This window comes from Seriola aureovittata, chromosome 8, assembly GCF_021018895.1.
Source record: "Seriola aureovittata isolate HTS-2021-v1 ecotype China chromosome 8, ASM2101889v1, whole genome shotgun sequence".
In the NCBI taxonomy this organism is placed as follows: domain Eukaryota; kingdom Metazoa; phylum Chordata; class Actinopteri; order Carangiformes; family Carangidae; genus Seriola; species Seriola aureovittata.
Genome location: NC_079371.1, coordinates 12990178 through 13010503, shown reverse-complemented (window position 1 = coordinate 13010503; position 20326 = coordinate 12990178). Strand labels below are relative to the sequence as shown.

Here is a 20326-nt window from a genome sequence, read left to right as displayed (position 1 = left end):
ATGGGCACCCACGCCACCACCATCATGGTCACTATCTCCATGATAGCCCTCACCATGATGCCCACCATCATCATCAAGCACAGCAATTTCACCACAGCGAAGAGGATGACATACTTTTCAACCACCACACCCCTGTGACTCTTTCCAGGGCCTCCTCCTCTACCCTTTCTTCATCCTCTTCCTCCTTCTCTTCTTCCTCCTGGTACACAGAGGCGAGCGCAAATGATCCCTTCTCTCTTCGTCATGCTGAGCGGCCACAGCACTCCCTGTCTTGTTCCAACATCTCAGATGCACGCAGAGGTTTTCGGGAAGACGACAGCAGTGAGCCCATTGTCTTTGCCACAGTGAATCATGGCAAAAAAGGCAGTGTTTGTAGTGAGATACAGGCAAGCTCACAACAGAGGGGAAAGCAAGGTTTTGCTTCTCTTGACCGAGGTCACAGCAGAAGTGAAGAAGGCCTTCTGCAGGGTAATGAAAGTAATCTTGGAAGAGAAAAATCCAGGGCACCACACATGAACTATGGGCCTTTGTATAAGACAGCTAGTTTGAACCGAAGCTTGGCTTTCAGCGAGGAGGACATTCTGCTAGGGGTCTCCAGGGGCCCCAAGAGAGCAGTGTCCTCCAGCCAGCTGCCCAGCAAAGGGATCCTCAAGAACAAGGAGCCTCATACTGACATTCGCAAGGCTAAGTCAATGGAGGTGCTGTCGCCAAGAGTTTCCAAAGAACAAGATCCGAGTGGACGGAAAGGGAAAGGGATCACTCAAGCTGAGATAGAGCAAGCCAAGTCAAATTTTGTGCAGGGAAAGGTGCAATTCTCAGCCTTTCTAGATGAGATAACAAAACAGGTTATAAGTGCATCGGACCTCACCATCTTGGGTGTGAACAATAATAAAACTACTGGGAAGACACCTTTCCCAGCCCCCAAAACACCTAGCCCAGTCAAACCTCAGCTCCCACCCAAGAAGCACAGAGAGAGCTCAGGAGAGGAAAGGGAGCAGCATCCGAAACAGCACAGCAGACAGGAGAAAGCAGCGCGCAGCAGCTCTCGAAAACCCTCAGTCTGCTCCGATCCGGACAAACTGATCTCGTATGCAGCTAGGAACCACCATGGTAGCCCCCCGCCTCATCATCACCCCCAGTCTACCAGCCACAATACTCGCCATGGAAGCAGTCGTAAAGACAGGAGGCCGTCGCCCACTGGAGGCTCTGTGTCAGGAGACAGACATGGCAGATGTGGCCCTCACCTTACTGACGGTACCAGCACCAGCCCTGAACCCAGCAAACCCAAACAACGCCACCACCGCAAACAGCAGCCCACTGCCTCACACAGTTCACATACCCAGCACTTCCACAAGCACCAACCTCAGCAAGTGCACCCGGGCTCTGGGCCCAGAGGACCCACCAGCTCCCCTCCATCCTCAGCCCAGGGTGCAGGAGCAGGCCACGGATCCGAGTCTTCGTCCACCAAATCTGATTCATCCAAGGCCAGAGACACAGCCTCCACAGCTAACAGTTACAGTTCAGAGCAGAGTGGAAGACACTATTCGCAACATGTTGGGCACTCTAAACAACACAGGGTGAGTTTACTTTAATAGTGTTTTTGCTCTTTTTAATAGGGTAAAATACAATGAGACAGAAAAGACAGGAGTGACGAGAGGTTTAAGGCCTTAAATCCTGAAAATGAAATGTCGCTAGTACATCACACGTACCTTATTTCAGTTGAGAAAAGTCAGGAGACATGGATCAAAACATGTTTCAGTTTAAAATAGAATAGAAGATAGAAGAAAAAAAAGAAGGAAAAGATAGAAGATGATTCAAACAGTTATGATCATTTGAAATAGAGAATTTATTGCTTCAAGACATGTATATGGTGCAAATAAACCAAGAACAAACTATTTCAAATTCTGCTGCAAAACTACCTCTTTACATAACATATTTACCATTATAATGTCTATATTCTATATACTGTATTTTGCTATTAGTCATTCTCTTAAAAAAGAAATCCGGTGCATTAGATGAATCATCAGTCCAATTGTAAAACAAGTCAGTAATTGACCTAAAGGCATAGCACTGCAATGAAGGGACAGTATCACTGCATAGAAGGAACAGGATGAGCATAAGAAAGAGGGTTGCTCTTCTCTTGCAGAGGCAGTGCAGCTGAGTCACAGGCTGTGTGGGATGTGTCAAACTACGCATTGCAAGCTGAGTCATTCTTCAGCAATGCAGCAGATAATAGTCTTGTGCTTTTAGGGGAGACTCTCTTTGGAAATGTATCAGTTTAAATGGTGTAATACTTTGTTTTCAAAGTGCTGCCCTGAGTCACTGTATGTTGTATGAATCAACTATGTAGACCGAGAGAGTTAACAACACACATCATACATCCACTGAGACAAATCTCTCACACTAGCAGCCAGCACTATGTACAATGTGAGAGTGAGTTGGCTGAATAAGAGCTAGTATCACGTTGCTCTTATGTAACAATCTTCTCAGGCTCATACACTTATGTACTAATAAACACACACAATATTACATAACAATCCCTTTTTCTGTGTTGCTTCTGTGTAGGGATGTGGTCTCACTTAGTTTGTCTGGTCAAGTAAATGTTCAGTGAAATCACACACGCACACACACACACACACACACACACACACATATATATATATACATAAACATAATCACAACCATAAAAAGGGGAAGGTCCTGGCTACAGTTTAGCTTCACAGAACTAATCGATTCTCGCAGACTCCATTTCCGGACTCGGGACTGCCATAACTCAATAGTTTATTCAATCTGTCCTCAGCAGTACATGCTGTGCCAGGCTCCAGCTCCCACAACACTAAACAGTAATAAGTGTATATAAAAAAAAGTGGATGGATGGATGTGATGTCCTCATTCTTACTGTTTATTGATCTTTTTATATCTGTGCCTTTTCTCCTGTAGCACTAAGCCTGGAATAAGGCCTGAACTGCTAATGTTGCTGCAGATTTTACAGACTCAAATCAGCAACTTTTCAGTCAATTCATTTTATGTTCCCCTTTTTCCTTTAAATGGATTTGTTGGAGAGCTCCACTTTGCATCCTTAATTAGTGATTTGTTTTTTCGTTCTTTTGGACGCCGTCCAGCCCACTGGAATTCAAATGAAACACTGACTACAAGGCTGGGTGTTTAGGGAGTTTTCACAATCCTATTGTATTGGTAATGAAGAAGGTGACACCCATTTTAGTCTTCAAGGACTATGTAGAAAACGTTTTATACAGTTCACAGAATGTGGATGTACACACTGGGAAATCAAAGCTGAAAGTCACGGTTTCATTTTCATTTCAACATCCTGGAGTACAGAGTCAAAACAAAACTGTCCAAATACTTACCGACTCCACTGTATGAAAAGTCAGCTACACTTATATCACATCCTAATCGACCTACTGTCTCCTGTATCTCATGAGTATTATTCACTTCTCTCTTATCTCTCTTTAATTCTTTTTCTAGGACACGCTGTGTGATGCTGACCATCTCCAGTAAGTGTCTTTCTTTGTGCCCATTTCACATTTGAATGCTTTTCATGCATTTCTCTCTGTCTCATTCTGCTCTCTGTCTATCTTGTGATGGGTCAGTGGTTATTGATCTCGTTAATGAGCATCCTCTCTCTCTCCACTCCTGTTTTAACAGGAAGAGGTGAAGAGTTATGGAACTTATTTACATAACCACCTCCAAAGGATATTTTTCATTTAAACCACTAAATCTTAGTTCAGACCCAATTGTCATTGGACACCTCCCATATGTGATGTGTAATATACATTCTAATATAATTTTGACATACAGTTTGATATCAACATGACATAAAATGTGGAACCCCAAGCAAAAGAAAAACTGTCTGACCATGCATGGTGAATGGTTTTATAAAATGGGAGGAGGAGGAGGCCTTATTGATTTCAAACCTGCTATATATTTATGTAATATATTAACACAGCAATTTACGGCATTGGTCTTGATCCAAAAAAGCAAAACTTCCCATCCTCCCTGTGTGTTCAGGGCGCTGCAGGAGGAGAACGCAGATCTTCACCAGAACTTGCTGCAGACGGTGGTTTGCATCGAGAGCCTAGAGGCAGAGTTGCAGAGGACCAGGGAGGAGCTCAGCCACGTCAAGGAGAAATATAAAAGGTCTGGAATTATAAACAGAACATATTTCAATATGCATGATGGATTAACACTGCATATACCCCTTTGCTTGTATACACAAAGAAATACTCAAAATTACATGGGACAGCGAAAACATTTCCACTACGTGTAGTCTGATGTAATACATGGAGGGTTATGCTCATATGAGAGGGTATTGCTGTGGTGTTTGCCCACAGAATGACTCCACAGTCACTGGTAATCAATAAAACCCAACCTATGGCTTTACATAACAGTCTCTGTAAATGAATTGATCCATGGAACATATTGGATGACCAGAATAACACATACCCCCCCCCCCCCCCCCCCCCGTGCATTCCTGTGGGTGGTTTGGTTCTACTGTAACCCATTTTCCCCAACTGACAGAGACAGGGGGGACTCAAGGCATCTGTCTTTTCCCTTCAAACTCACCAGTGAGAACCTTGTTGTGACCTGGGTCTTGTCAGGCCTGTATTTATCCCCAAATGACTGCTGTAGCCCACCAGGCACATACCACACATTCTACAACCAACTGGAGCAACTGGAGTGAATGGTCACCTCACTCCAGGCTCCATTTTGGTGTCAGTTGTTTTAGGAGAGTCATTAGGAGAGGTTGTGATTGCCGCTTGCCCTGACGAACAACTGTCCTTATCTCTACATTAAGCTCATGCAGAGAGAATGGAGTGAAAGGTTGAAAAATAATATGTCTTATGGCATTTCACTAAAATTATCCAAAGTTTTATGGTTGTCTTTTTGTCCCTTTTGTGTTGTTACAGCCTTTTGGAGACCCATACTGGAACAAAGCAGGCCAATAACCTGCTGGGTGAACACCTTCACATAGCGGTGAGAAACCCATATGGAGATAAGGACGGGGCAGCCATGGGCAAAATGATAAAAGAGGGCTCTTATCTTGTACCTGACACAATGCGTTCACAACCCACAAGCTATTTTCATGCAAATGTGAACTCATTCTATGTCTCTGTCTTGTCATGTATGTATGTGTGTGTGTGTGTGTGTGTGTGTGTGTGTGTGTGTGTGTGTGTGTGTGTGTGTGTGTGTGTGTGTGTGTGTGTGTGTGTGTGTGCGTGCAGTCAGAGAGCCTGAGCAGTGAAAGAAAGTACCTGCTAAACCGTGTGTCCCAGCTGAGCTCAGAGTTGGAGGACGCCCACAGGACCATTGCTGCCCTGGAGAACATCAATGTGAGCACAGTGCCATCTACTGGACGTACAGTAGATGTCAACAGACGGATAACATTTTTATAAAATGAGAGAGATCCATTCCGTTTATTCTCCATTGCGTTGTGCAGTTTTATAGAGTAAACACACTCCACAATCAAACCTGCTTCAAATCAGCCCGTACTATGGCAAGACACTCGGTTTAAAGTGACTATTATTACCATTTCTCATTGGAAAGCCAAAGAGCTCAGTCCCAAATATAGATGTCCTGGTTACATTTTTTTTTTGCTTGTGGTCCTTTGATATTGAGTATCTGCTGATCCTAAGTCAGGTTTTTTTTTTCTAATTAGCCTGCACTCGTCTTTCTTTCCTTACAAATTACAGCTGCACAGAACTTATGTAAACCACTAAAAACCTTAAAAAAAGAAGATTGGGAAAGCTATTTAAATTTGTTTGCCAGAAGAATAGATCTACTTTAAAGAAAGTTGATCTACCTCACACCATTCTTATATTCCTGATATTTTGTCTAGTACCCCATAGTGTTTTTTTAAAATAATATTTTGGGAAATTATTGTCAATGTGGATCTTCTGTTGGCAGGAACATTTTAAAACAAGTCAGACAGTCTCTCCTGTACTGCAAGCTCAACAAAATACTGAAGTTTAAAGTGCAGTTTTCAATCAACAGCAGCACTTTACATACCATATTATATCTGTGACCTGTGTCCAGTGTTGTAATGGAGAATGCACTCCTCCCCTGAAATTACACTATAAGTCAAACAACCTTCAGAAATGAGATCCTCCTCCTGTTTGTTTTGCATAGATTGAAATCAGAGTTAATGTCTGTGTTTGGTGTCTCAACCTCAGGTACCATGCCTGATAAAGGATTTATTGGAGAAGCACTTCAACTCAGCTGAGGCCATAAAGTTTCTGACAACCTCTGCTCCAATCAGCCATTCTGCCACCTCTCCGCAAGGGGACAGCAAATCCCACACTCCTAAAATGGAGAAAGCAGCACATGATTGGTCGACAAAATCAGAGGCAGAGCCGCAGAGAGTCACAGCCTTCATGCCGTTTAAACAGGAGATACCAACAACAGGAACTGAAGCCTGTCTCTCAAGTCGACATGAGTCGAGCCACAGCCCGCCTTTCTCTGTAGCTGACATCAGCACTGCTATCTATAAGAAAATGGCTGCTGGTTACGCTGCCAGACCACAACCTCTCTATCCCCAAAGCCAACAGCAGCCTCTCCTGGGCACTAACCACACTAACGCCCCTCCAAACCTCCAGCAGGCCCATGTGGGTGGTGACAGCTGGGGTGGGAAGGCAGGGGTACAGGTAACACTTCTGGAGAAGGACGTTGTGGATGTGACCTCCTTGTCAGCCCAGCAAATCCTGGATGATTTCATGCAGCAGCTGCACACCCATAAGGAGGCGGGTGGAGGGACAGAGCCACAGGGTGGGCAGGAGTGGGTGGGAGGAGCAGAAGAAACAGGCAGAGGGAAAATTTCTTCCAACAATATGGCAGGATGAATCTATATTCTCATCTTATTGCATTGAAATATTTATTTATTCATATATGTTATTGATATTTGATTCAAATATTGTTCCTCCAAAATGCTGTGGCTGAGGGAATGTTTTTGTGTTTTGTTCTTGTTGTTGCTGTTTTGGTTTGTATATTATGCACTTTTAGACTCTCATAAACCTGAATACAGGAAAATGAAGTTCTTGCATTGCTGGTACAAGACACAGAAAACACCAATATTTATACTGAAAGGAAAAACGTTCATTCTTGCAGCAACAGCATCAATGAAACCTGCAGCACAGCAATTAAATATTAAAAAAACATGCAGTAATAGAATACATTTTATTATAGTACCCAATTTCAAAGTATGCTTTATAAATGTCTTTCTGTTTAAGTGATATTTGTAATAATGTGTCATTTAGTCTTTACTGTTCCCTATTACCTTGTCATTTTCTCCCAAATTAATGAAGAGCATATTGATCACATACAATGTTATCTGTGACATTCACTACAGGGCCACTATTGACAACAAGGAGTGTCAGAATATGGCTTCTGTGTTTAATAGCCATTATTGTAGAGAGAAGAAATGAAAAGCACATCTAGTGTTATCTTTGATAAAAGACATCACTGACATTGATGGAAATAGTTCAAACAGCTCTTCATTCAGAGGTGAGCTCACCAGTTTGATCTTATTAGTAAAATGAAAGACAAAGGTTCTAAAAGTACAAGACCTCAACGACTTCTGTAATTGTATACTTATAATAAGAATAACAGGGCTGAGGTCAGCGTACAGGATTATTCAGTAACCAGCCTCTTATCAGGGTAGTTCTTCTCTGAATGTGATTTTATGTTTGATGGCCGTGCTATCAATTCATATAATTTAATACATGCCTGGTGAGTGACAAAGAGAGATATAGCCTTTTCAAATCCAGAACCGTGTTGAGAGAGCCACTTACTCTCTTTTCACACACTCCAGTGAGTTCACAATAGTCATCTTTCAACAGCAGCCTGTTGTACCATCAATATCAGTGTTAATGAGAAACAGTTTATTTCTGCACAGAAATAATCTCATTTGTCTCCTAACCATTGTTCATTTTAACAGTTGTACTTCATACTTGTGAAGAATAACTCTTGAGCTTTAGGAAGCAGATTGGTAACTGATTTTCAGAACACACCAAAGAAAACTGCTCATACACTGATATGAAGTTACAATTAAAAAAAAAAATCATTCACTTATTTGTTAGAAAAATAATTTTAAGTGAGAAAAAAAAAACATATAGAATTTAATATTACTCTACATGTGTGTAAATGTTTATTTTATCTGTGTATGTGTATATATAATACATAAAATATACTGGTCCTACCTTTTGGAAATAATACGATGCTCAGGGTAGATGTTTTAAAGTGCTTTAGAAGGCAGAGAAAAAATGTACAGTTAAGATTGAAAGTTGTTACAATGGAGAGTTGTTGTGACAAAGTAGATTAGATCATGTGCAACAGCAACATATTAATGTTGTTTTAATCTGTATAGCCCTCACCTCTCATCAGTGTACACTATACCCCCCTACACTATGCAGCTATGAATACTGCTCAGCTCCATCAATTCAATATGTAACTGTGTCATTGCAGCTGTTCCACCAATAAAAATCCTCATATTAAATGAATGCAACACCTCATATTACAGACGTCTTTTCATTAGTCATTAGTTCTTTCTCTGTCTTCTTGTAAACTTGTAAGCATTATCTTTCTCAAAGCCTTAATCTACCATTACCTGGGCAAACAAGTGTAACATTTGTTCGCTGTGTGCAAGAATTGAGTGTCTGGGATCTCCAAAATCACTAAGAATTTTCTCCTGGGGGGCTTGAATATCTATACCAAATTGCAATATGGCTGATAATTCATAACACAATGGTATTATGGACACACCGACGGACCATCTCTACCACTAGAGGGCTAAACAAGTCTGCTTATTATGTCAGTATCATCAAATGTGTCAACCAATCTCTCTGTTTAAACGCACCACTGTAGATGTGATTAATGGTGGTTTGGTATAAAGGGGTTGAGTGTTTGTTTTTCTGTTTGGTGTGTTGTAAGAACTGGTAGTGTGAGAGTGGCCTCAACCTAGCTATAGCTCTGACTCAAGCTGTCATAAATACTTATAATAACAGTTTAATCCTATTGATCCAACCCCACCAACCTCCCTCCCTACTGTATTCATAATCTCATACAAGCATAACTCTCCCCTTCGTTGTCTTACTTTCACTTCACATGAACAAGCCTCTGTCTGACCAATCCCCCAAAATCCCTGATATCATTCATTTCTCTTACACTCAGGTGCATCATTGTATCGTAGGTTTCAACTTTTTTTTTTAAACTTGACACAAATAACTTTAGTTTGAGTTGAGTTGGGTTGAAGTAAGTAAAGTGATTAGTTAGTTGGGTTTAGGTTAAAGCTACGTATTGAATTGGAACAACCAGTCCAAGCAGAGGGTTCATTAAAGGCCAACTAACATTTGCTAGTGTTTGAAGTAAAGCTGATATTTAGGGCAAGTTTCAACACAGGCTTAGATGTTTTTCCTCTAACTACATACTATATCTTTGTCTAATTATACAAACATCAAGTGAGGCTGACAGTAACCTAGTTTTAGTTTCGCACGCAGATCTGGTGATATCCCTAGCCTCAGTTAGCAGTCATGATACTGTATTTTCTCTGTCTCTCTGAGGCATCTATAGTGCTCCAGTGTATGCTGATGAATTTCAGGTAAGTCCACCTGTCATAATAGTCCATCAGGCCCTCCCACAGGTTACTACATGTCTATCAGAATAAGTTTGCTGATCAGACACTGGCCTGCTTTCCCATTGGCCCCTGGAGTTTAATAGGATCCCAGGGACTCTGTTGGGCGGATTACGGCTCCAAACTCTCGACTTTGGTCAGTCTCTGTGTCCTCCAACCATGGGTACAGCGGTTTAGGGGGGCGCCGCACAATCACAGACCCAGAGGGGCGCCATCAAAAGACAACATCACGTCAAGAGGAAAAAATCGTTGGTTTCAGCTTGAAGGGAGGACTACGGCGGATTGACCAATTAACTTCAGGGGAAAACCCGTCATCTCTGGGAAAAGGAATATCTCTTTCTCCATTCTTCATCCATCAGCAGTTTTCATTTCACATTTTCCCAGGGTTAGACGATACTGAATTGGATTATAAAGAATCTTTTTGGGACAATTTCAGCATCCAAGTGAAAGCTTTTGCATTATCCTCTGAGGTTGACTGTGCCCTTTACCATCTGAGGGATCTACCTGCTTATCCTCTCCACCTGGAACAACTTAGATGAGCTCAACCTGCTAATAACTCACCAAACAAGAAGTGCAAGGCCACTGCATTTCTGCAACATTGAACCAACCATCTGCTTTTTACATGCAGCTGGCCACCTCTGGATCGACTCTATTTTTTACCAGAATTCACTGAACTCCTTCTTCCTCTCTCCTGCCCCCCCCCCACCTCTTACTCTTTTCTCCTTATTTGATTGGTGCGTGTTAGTGAGCCGTTCAAGATGCTGTTGAAGATGAAATTCACCCAGCAGAGGCGGGTGCGTCTCGCCCAGGGCCTGTGGCTGCTGTCCTGGATGGCAGTTTTGTGGGGGGCCTTCATCTTTTGTCTCGGGGTTTACCTTAAGATAGAGATGCTCCGTAGAGCCGAGGTAGAGAGGGACACTGACACACACACACACACACACACACACACACAAATGCAATGTCAACTTGAAGACTGGAAGGCCAAGTGGGGCTGCAGTCTGAAAACACTGGAATGATTTCAGTCAAAGTTACACAAACATTGGTTTATATGCTCAGAGTTTTGCCTTTGCTCGTGGTTGTTTACTGAGTCTGCTGTGCTGTCGCTTATCAGTGGCTTTTATTTAAAGTTAGCTCTGCAGTTTAATCCACAAATACAAACACGCAGCACTCAAAACACTGGTGTAAATATACACACAGCGACACTCAGGCACACCCATGCATGTTAAATCATGAGGATAGAATATGTTGCGAGCTTTTTAGTAAAATCTACATTCGCACCCAAAATCATTATTGTTCAATGTGCATTGAATAGGTAACATGACCAGCAGGTGACGGTCATGACATCAGGCTTAATAGATCACTGATTGATCTGGATAGGTTAGAAGCATTGATATCCAGTGGGCTGCACAGGAAAGATGCAGGGCATGTATGCATGCCTTTACTCATCTATTGATCACCAGTGTGAGAATCTGATTTTCTAGTCTCTTAATTGTGTAACAAAGTGTTATTGAGTTGGCATAGAGATGACTGAAATGAGTGAAATACAAGAAAAGGGTCTTTCAGAATGATTCACATGAGTTTAATCCTCTTTTATTTGTTATTTAAACACTTAATCTCATATGTCATCTCATTTAGACAATTTGTTTGGCACTTTACTTTTTACAGATCAAAGACAAAACTGATTATTTGAATGAATCAAAATGGATTCCTTCTCAGAGGGGAACCAGAGACAGAGATTATTTGTCCTGAATTAAATTTAAGCCACATATGGCTGCACAGTTGTTAGTAGGTTACGATATTAGAAGGTTGCATTAGTACTGGGTTTAGTTTTTTAATGGTCATTTTAAAACAACAATGGGGCAAATTGTCTTTACAGCTGAAAGGCTTTTGAAAAATTAGCCAGTAATAATTTCAGTTCATAAGTGACTTTTGTTGTAACCAGGGCAATGAATTAAAAGTGTCATCATATTTCCACAGTAGCCTTTGCATCCAGCATATCAGCAGCTAATTGAATCTCTTGGCAGCCAGGGCCATAAGGCGAAATTAATTCAGGATTATTACCTGCTAAAGTGGGCAGAGGAAATGACAATGTGACCTGCAGTTGGCTGTTGCTCTTGTGGCTATTATTATCTTTGACTGTGCTCTTCCTTTCTTGAGGTGATGGACAACACAGAGATCCACGTGGTGCCCAACATCCTGATGATGGTGGGCCTGGCCTCCATCGGCACCAACTGGGTGGCCAGTCGTGTCTGTCAGGACTCCTTGGACGCAACTCGTTTCCCCCGTTGGAAGGTTCTCCTGTTGGCCTGGTTTGCTGTAGCTGCACTGCTCAGTTGTCTGCTCCTCGCTGTTGTGGTGCTCAGCTACGCCCTGCAGGGAAGCCTGGAGGAATCTCTGAAGGTGGGGTCATTAGGTTGGGTAATGACTGGGGGTAGAATAGGTGATAGGAGATATGTCCCATATCAAGATGGTGTTTTCTAATCCTCAAGTCAAACGCAAAATGCTCCACCTTAAGTTGATGTGGCTGAAAGAGTCTGCTACCCGTAGAGTTCAGAGTGTTTGGGTTAGAGGGAAGAGGCCTGTCCCATTTTATTCTATTCCATATTAATAATAATAATAATAATAATAATAATAACAACAATAATAATAATAATAATAATAATAATAATAATAACAATAATAACATGCATTTATCACTATTTAAGAAAACAGAAAACATCAACTATTTTCTGTCATCTGTTTTCTGAAAGAAGGGAACTCTCATCCTTCTTTAAATGTAGCAATAAAACTTAAAAATCTTTAAGATTTGACAATAAGTTCATTGACAATGTGGAAGAATTTCACAGACAAACCAGACAAATAGGGATCAAATTAGATTTTCACTGTTCTCTCCCCACTGTCAGGTGGGCCTGAGGAATGGCATTCGTTTCTACAAGGACACAGATGTGCCAGGCCGCTGTTTTCAGAAAGAGACCATCGATCGTCTGCAGATGGAGTTCCGTTGTTGTGGAAACAGCAACTTCAAGGACTGGTTTGAGGTTCAGTGGGTCAGCAACAGATACCTGGACTTCACCTCCAAGGATGTCAAGGAGTGAGTGAATTGCAGTACAGTGATAAACAAATTATGAGATGCAGGGAGATAAGATGATGAACCAGAAAGAGAAGAAAATGGACTTATGAGGGGTATTCAGAGAAGATAAGAAAGGGAAATAGGGAGGAAATAGAGGTCTAGATGAGTGACGGATAAATAGACTTCATATCTAAAAAGGTCAAACAATCTGTTATAAAGGAAGGATGGAGGGACGCTGGGAGAAAAAGAGTGATGTGAGGGCAGAGGAAGAGTGCATTAAAAATAGCTCTGGCCTTTACTTTTGAAGCGAACGACTGAAATGGAGGGAAAGGTTGGTCATGATGCAAGCAGAGAAAGGTTGGTCAAAGATAAAATAAGTAAAAAGGAATGAATAAACAGAAAGGTTATGACATGATGACACATGTATAGAGAAATTGCTTATTTCTCACTAATGTGAACTATGTATTGAGATAAAAGTCAGGCCTTTAACTTGACTGAATTTAACATTTTCTTTGCTTTACCTCCCAGAAGATGAACATACTTTCTGCTTCTCTTCTTTCAGTCCTTCCTTTCTTTGACTCTCCTCTTACTCTTCTCCCATTTCTCTCTCTTTTTAATGTTTCCATCACCTGTTTTCTTACGCCCCCCCTTCCTGTCTCCAGTCGTATCCGGAGTAATGTGGATGGCCGTTACCTGTTGGATGGTGTACCTTTCAGCTGCTGTAACCCAGCCTCCCCTCGCCCCTGCCTGCAGTACCAACTGACAGATAACAGTGCCCACTACAACTACGAGTACCAAGCAGAGGAGCTCAACCTGTACAGCCGCGGCTGTAGGCAGGCTCTGATCGACTACTACATGGGCTTGATGAATTCAACTGGTCCTGGTGTGTTGTCAGTTATCTTCGTACAGGTGGGTTACTCAAACAATTCTCCAGTGATAATGTAATTGTGGTAAAATAGAGGAAATGCAGTATTTATCCGAGGCACACAGTGTTAATTAATAGGATTTAGTTTTTAACTGATTATTTAAAATTCTGAGATGTTTGCTTCTCCAGGCACCAAACACAGTGTGGGAAGAAATTACAGACACACACACACACACACACACACACACACACACACATGCAAAAAGTAGTTTTCTACTTGCGCACACACTGTCATGATGACCAACAAAACAGAAAAATCCCCTGACACATATTTATTTCTGTCTTTTCATCAAACACGCACTTTCACTTTTTGCCAAATAAGACTATTGATGACTTATTCTCTTCAAATAACAAACAAGACCTGGGGCTGGAACTGGATGCTCATACATGTGTTTAACAGAGCATCATTCACACACTGCCTACAGCTAATCAAAGAATCTATATCAGATTAGTGTGAAGTTCTTTCACCATGTCAGGGGCAGATGACAGGGGCCACGTGAAGAGTGAAAACGATGTTCTCAAACAAAAGAGGGAAGAGGAAGCATGTGATAAAACTGAAAATTTGTTGTGCAGCACTGACTATGTCACAATGAATAGTCATTGTATTGTGGACATAAAAGTTTGGTGATGTGAAGGGACTGTATGAAAGTTATCAGGGTGGGGATTTCACTTTTTAAAAAAGTAAGATCCTGCACATTATTATCAATGTTTTGTTCAATATATATATAATATTAGTGTTTGTATGATTAACATATCAGTATTCCATTAATGTAATAATATATCTACATAATTAATATTTTATTTGGACCTTACTCTTGACTGCAGACTACAGACTTGTGTAAACAAACAAACCTAAAACTACGATAGGCCTACAAAAACTTTTTCCATTTCCATTCCCTAAACCATTATTCCATAAGAGTGTGAATATTTCAAATGTTCATGTAGGCTACCCAGTCCTGCATTTCTAATGATCATGCTGATGCGTCCATGGTCAACATGAGTCATTATCATTACTATCATTACAATTTTATTGTCCATCACAAAGCAATGAAGACTGAAGAGGTTCACACAGTATACACAGAATAAAAAAACACACTAAATTAAAAATGTCTATATGAGTTAAGAACAGTAAAGCTGTACAGGAAATACCAAAGTGAAAATAAGAGCATGTATTAGTCTTTGGTTTATCAGATTAATGGAGGTTTGAATAAATGAAAACATATTTGTGGCTAGAAGTTGCCAAGACTTCCTTCACATGATATCATTGTTGATACATTTGTGATGTAACCTGATGGACGTTTGTGTCAGCCCATCAAACCATTTGAGCATCTAATTTGGTGACAGACACACACATTTTAGATGCAGTTCTTACATTATCTTCATTTCTTCTTTCCGGCCAGATCTCGGTGCTTGTGAGCCTGCGGTACCTGCAGACGGCTGTGGAAGGAGCCATGGCTCTGGAGGACCCAGAGGGCGACAGTGAGGGTTATCTTCTGGAGAAGGGAGTGAAAGAAACCTTTGAGGATGTCAAAGCCAATGTCCTCAACATGCTAAAGTTAGGGCAGGTTGATCCCACCGAAGGGTCCCCTGAGGATGCCGAGAAGGCTGCCTCCCCATCTCCTGCCAGCTAGAGGGGAACAAAAAAAGTTCAAATATGAGTTGAGGAGGAAAAGGATGCAGGGGGGTGGGAGGGGTGTGTCTGTGGTTTCTTGGTTGTGTGAGTTGGCTGATGGCGGGTAAAACACCTGTTGGGTTATGACATGTTAGGCTTGATTTATTCTCCACCAGTGCAGCAGCCGCAGCTTCCTCGCACATGGCCAAAACAAGGCGAAAACATAGGGAATCTTATCGGGCCCTGCACAGACACCAAAACAAACATCTCCTCTGTGCAGGAGCTCATGAATGTGTAACCATCAGAGAATCTGTTCGGGAGATGTGTAGTACTTTTTGTTGCAACTAGAAGAGTGTACATTCACTTTAAATGAATGTAGCGTACACAGGCACATATTTAACACGTTTTGACATTTTGAATTAAATTTGACACAGTCACTATCACATGATGCTTAAATTTCATCCCATGTGCACTGTTTTATTCATCTCACAGCTGTAGACTTTGTACTAAACTGCAATGAAATGCTTAGGGATCTTAAAATGGCAACGCACGTGAATTATACATTAAAGGTAGAAGTTTTTAACTGCTTTGTAGTGTCGGCTTCCTTTTGTACATGTAATATTATAGAGGATTGTATAAACTGACTGTGGGTTATCCGAGTTCAGCAAGGAGAGTTGGATTAAGTGTGTGTGTTTGTGTGTATATGTGTATGTGAGTGTGGTGCCCTATATGAAGCTGTCATCTAGTCTATTCTGGCAGCTCTGAAACAATCTGATAATCCTGGTGTAGTTAATCCCAGAACTGCTGCACAAGCAGTATCAGCGCACACTGACAGCACACACGAACACACTCCATCACACAGAGACAGAAACAGCACACTGATACAACAACGTTGGAAGTGGTTTTATAAAGCAAAGCCGTTTTTAAATGCTTTTTACTCGCAAAAGGATATATGATGGTGATCTGTCCTAACTACAGGTATATCCTATGTGTGCTCATTCTTCTTAAATAAAACTCTATCACAGAATGAGGTCAAAGGAATGTTTTATTTTATTCATAACAAGCAGATGAAGATGCTCTCAGTCGCTGCAGAAAGACACGTTCTTTAATTATAAAACACAGGCAGCAGAGGTTAAAAGGTTTGGTTTTGGGTTAGTCAATAATTAGTTTTCTAGTATAATTACAACAAAGCAAATTAAAATGTTGTTCAAGAATAAAAAAATTAAAATAAATAGATGAATACACAAACAAATTTGGCAAGTAATTTTTAATTTGTCAATCCTTAAACATTTGAGATTCCCAGCATTCAAGTGAAAGAGGAGACTTATTGTAAAACACCTGTGTACAAGGACATACATACTACATGAATAACAATATGCAGCTGTCTAGACATTCAGCTAGAAAGGGGTTTAAATGGCAATAAATCCATATGCCATCTACAATCAGTCAATACAATATGAAAAGATAATGAAGTGCAGGTATAGAGACAATCTCTAAAAATAGTTTTCACTGTGCAGGAAGTGCAGCACATACATAAAAAGAAAGGCTGCTTGGTTACACTTCCCCCGGTGTTTTTGTTATGGAAATAATGATGTAATTCATAATTTTAAAATGGGCAAATATGAACTTTGATTTTAAACCACCAGGGGTCGCCATAGCACAGTCGTTGAATAGGTCTTGACCGTGTTGTGTTGAGGACTTTGAGGAACACTGGCACCACTACAGCTCTGGCAACTTGTTGGTAATAATAAGTTCATTCAAACCCTGGTGCTTGCTGTAGGACTTTACACCAAGGCCCGTAGCACGTGTTTTTTCTCATGGAAACAGCCAGTTCTGGGTCAAATCTGGGTTTTATATCATCAAACATTTTCATGTCGCCGTGTAGCCTCGATCATGAATTCAAGAGATGTCGCACATAATCAGTTGTTACACCTGTTTCATGTTGTTTAAAGCCCACAGCAGGAAATGAGACTCATACATCTACATTTAAGAGCACAGTGCACGTTTTGTCACATTTGCAGGCTTCATTCTTAGTCATAGTATCGGGAACATCTCTGTAGCTTAGCCGTTGTGTGGAGTGTGAAGATGTCTGCTCAGAGAGAGAGAGAGAGGAGAGAGAGAGAGAGAAACGCAACATGTGAGTTTTGAAAATTCCGGTGTGGTTTTGCAATGAAACTGACACACAGAGAGGAAGAGACAGCGAGGTGGAGGGAGGGAGGGGACAGGCCGCAGAAATGTCAAACTACTTCACTTGACGGGAGATTGATTCTCTCTCTTTGATTCATTACTCATATAATGTTTTTAATTAGCGATATTCTGTAGTGTTTCACAGCTCTCCCAACACAACAATGGACTCTAACATTATGGAGATAATTGAGGAATTCATGGAAAGTGCGTTGGCGCAATGGGTACGTCATTTATCATTTATCACTTTGAGCTAGAGAAAAGGTCATCATTTCTAGAGGCACAGAGAGGAGATTAAACCAGGATTGTCTAAAGACTGTGTAGAGCTTGGACAGTGACCAGTTCTGTAGTAAATCCTACATTATTTCCAGTCACAAATACTTATAACTTTTTATATTTTAGAGCAGCCTGCTTTCCAGTAGCTCCTATTCACCCAAATAAATAAGCAGGAGTTGAATAAACAGCGAAAAACAGACTAGAGAGTGTCTTTTTGCCTTTGTGTACAACAAAACAAACTCCACTTCTCCTTTTGGCAGCTTCCCTTGCCTCTTAGTGACCAGCTTTTTTTTTCTCTCCTAGCTTTGACACTTCCACGTCAATGGGCAGTTTCAGATTCGAAAAATAATACAGAGTTATTTACTGTGCATTCAAGAGAATATAGTCTCACTAAAATCAGTTGAGGATTTGTTGCTTTAGTAACAGACTGAATTTCCAGCTGGGTTTTCCACATGGGAAACCAATCGGCCCGAGGGGATTTCTTCCCCCTTCTGGTCAATGAACAGTATTTATGCTATAGTGTGATACTCTGCTGAAGCTTATGAGGATAGTCTTTATTGTTGTCCTCCTCCAAATACAAGGTCAAAGATCAATTTCAACAGGATGCCTGCAGCTGACAAAGGGTCAGTATCTGCTCAAGGGCACTTCAGCAGGGCGGTTATTCACTGACACGAGAACTTTCACCCTGCGTCACATATGTTGAAGGACATCCACTGTAACTGCTCTGCTACCATGTCTACCCGGTCGCACAGGGTCACAAGCTCCTCTGCCTCACCTCATCAGCTGAACCCACTCGAGGTTGTTACTCTGTTTACCCACAGTGCAGTTTTTAGAAGGTGCAGGTGGGAATAAACCTCATTATATTGCAGTTTGCATTGGCACAGCTCTTCTTAGCGGAGAGAGGGACCTTGGCTGCAGTCCTGCTTGGCTGCCTGTCACTGTGAAGTGCTTCCCAGTGTGAGAGCACAGATCCCACCTGTCCAGACAGGTGCACCAACTCAAGTGGCTTCCTGTGTGAAAATGTTTGTGCCTCTCCATCTCTTGTCGCTTGCTCTGTACTTATTTTCTGCTCCTATCTCATGTCTTCCTTGTCTTGTCCACTTCCTTGTCCACTCATGCTTTTCTCCAGACATACAAGATAATCGCTCCTTGTCTCTCACAGGTTCAGCTGTTTGAGAAGATGGTGGGGAGTGAGGACGGCGTCCCACTCTACAGTCAGTATATGGAAGTGAACTCAATTTCCCAGAGTGCCCGGGATCGCTACCTCAGGCTGACCAATGGGATTTTTCTCAATGAGGTCATGAGGGTCATGTAAGATTGATTTATATTTTCTTGCTTCATTGCCTTGCAGCTTTACACTGGAATACAATTGACAACTAGACAAATATGAGCTAATTTGATGAATGTGGGGGCATTTTCCAGTGAATTGGTAATGTTAGAGGAGCATTTAAATTTTAAATTAGAAATAAAATATAGAAGAGTCTAAAGTGCTCATTTTGAGCCTTTGTGGGGAAATTTGAAAACAAAAAAAAGAAAAAAAGCTACTGTAACCTTGAGGTTAGTTGCAAAAATTGGCCATGGGTCTTTATTGATAAGTTAAAAAGTGGAAATGGGCCCGAAACCCATTCTCCAGTTAAACTCCAAGGCTACTTCTAGAGTGTAATCCATTAAAAACATTGAATAAGTAAGAGTAATAAGTAAGTATGACTGATTTTTAACCTTGCTAGTGGTGTAGCTTTTGGATGGCAAATTGTAATGTACTCCTCAAAATTAATTGTAATCACTTTTGTCCCCTCACATCTTATCTGATGCCATCACCATGTTAACATTTTTATTTGTCAAGCTCTTTGTTTCATGACCAAATACCTGTAAAACTAATGACACTTCATTTACACTTGTTTATTGCTAATTAGCTAATGCTAGCATGCTAACACATAAACAAAAGTCCCTTTTATACAGCCTGTTCAAGGTGGGAATGTTGCGCCTTTATTCCGCCTTGGACTGAGGGGGCATTGTTGCTCTAGCAGTAGGCCGGCAGCGGAGGTAGTCAGACAGCTGGATCGACATCCGTGTAAAATGAAGAGCCAGCATGCTATCTTAACTCACACACAGGGGAGGCAATGTGTCGGCTTTGTTTGGTCCTGTGTAAATAAGCAAAGCCAGCATAATTAGGTGTCTTCTTAACAGCAATATAGCAAGATCTCTGTGTAAAAGGGGCTAAGACAGTGAACATAGCATTGTCATTGTTGGCATGTCTACATCAAAAGCACAGCTTTACAGCCTCACATAGCTGCTAGCATAGCTGTAGACCCTGATGTTTTTCTTGCATAAAATTTGATATAACCTGGATCACATTCCCTTTTGTAAACTCACATTGTTCTGCAGTCAATGTGAAGGGATGGCATGAATGTATGACCCATTAATATTTGCCACAAATTTCCAGTGAATCATGAGGTGGGGTTCTGCATACGTGGCACCGTGTTAGTCGTCTCTGCTGAATTCCTTATCTCCATGTTCAAATTTCAGCAGAATAAAACCTTTTCTCCCTCAACTGGCAAGACAAGATCCTAGTCAGTATTTGGCGAACAGCTGATTAATTTGGCCTGACCCAAGCCA

General features: G+C 41.3%; 3 protein-coding genes across 3 annotated transcripts in view; all 3 read left to right on the top strand.

The window, feature by feature from the left end:
* si:ch211-276i12.4 (uncharacterized) lies at positions 1-8513 on the top strand. Its single transcript, XM_056383567.1, has 7 exons — positions 1-77; positions 149-1577; positions 3487-3515; positions 4030-4158; positions 4929-4995; positions 5244-5351; positions 6192-8513. Exons 1-7 carry the CDS (start codon positions 1-3, stop codon positions 6855-6857), a joined length of 2505 nt encoding a protein of 834 aa, XP_056239542.1. The 3' UTR covers positions 6858-8513.
* A 1888-nt stretch (positions 8514-10401) lies between these two features.
* rom1b (retinal outer segment membrane protein 1b) lies at positions 10402-15269 on the top strand. Its single transcript, XM_056383566.1, has 5 exons — positions 10402-10548; positions 11801-12043; positions 12547-12734; positions 13376-13622; positions 15039-15269. The coding sequence occupies exons 1-5, from the start codon at positions 10402-10404 to the stop codon at positions 15267-15269; spliced, it is 1056 nt and encodes a 351-aa protein (XP_056239541.1).
* A 2211-nt stretch (positions 15270-17480) lies between these two features.
* The window catches only part of ccdc88b (coiled-coil domain containing 88B), a 41836-nt gene continuing 38990 nt past the window's right edge, over positions 17481-20326 (top strand). Inside the window, exons 1-2 of the mRNA XM_056383500.1 lie at positions 17481-17658; positions 18873-19021. Of these exons, the coding sequence (XP_056239475.1) occupies positions 17599-17658; positions 18873-19021 (209 nt within the window). The 5' untranslated portion in view covers positions 17481-17598. The remainder of the gene's footprint in view (positions 17659-18872; positions 19022-20326) is intronic.

What these genes read in the sequence shown, in the direction of transcription:
- rom1b (XM_056383566.1), top strand. Translation starts at nt 10,402, where the DNA reads ATGCTGTTGAAGATGAAATTCACCCAGCAGAGGCGGGTGCGTCTCGCC. An exon ending in AGATGCTCCGTAGAGCCGAG is followed by an intron (nt 10,549 to 11,800) that starts GTAGAGAGGGAC and finishes TCCTTTCTTGAG; the next exon opens with GTGATGGACAACACAGAGAT. An exon ending in TGTCAGTTATCTTCGTACAG is followed by an intron (nt 13,623 to 15,038) that starts GTGGGTTACTCA and finishes CTTTCCGGCCAG; the next exon opens with ATCTCGGTGCTTGTGAGCCT.
- si:ch211-276i12.4 (XM_056383567.1), top strand. Translation starts at nt 1, where the DNA reads ATGGGCACCCACGCCACCACCATCATGGTCACTATCTCCATGATAGCC. An exon ending in ATGCCCACCATCATCATCAA is followed by an intron (nt 78 to 148) that starts GCACAGCAATTT and finishes GACTCTTTCCAG; the next exon opens with GGCCTCCTCCTCTACCCTTT. An exon ending in CTGCCCTGGAGAACATCAAT is followed by an intron (nt 5,352 to 6,191) that starts GTGAGCACAGTG and finishes TCTCAACCTCAG; the next exon opens with GTACCATGCCTGATAAAGGA.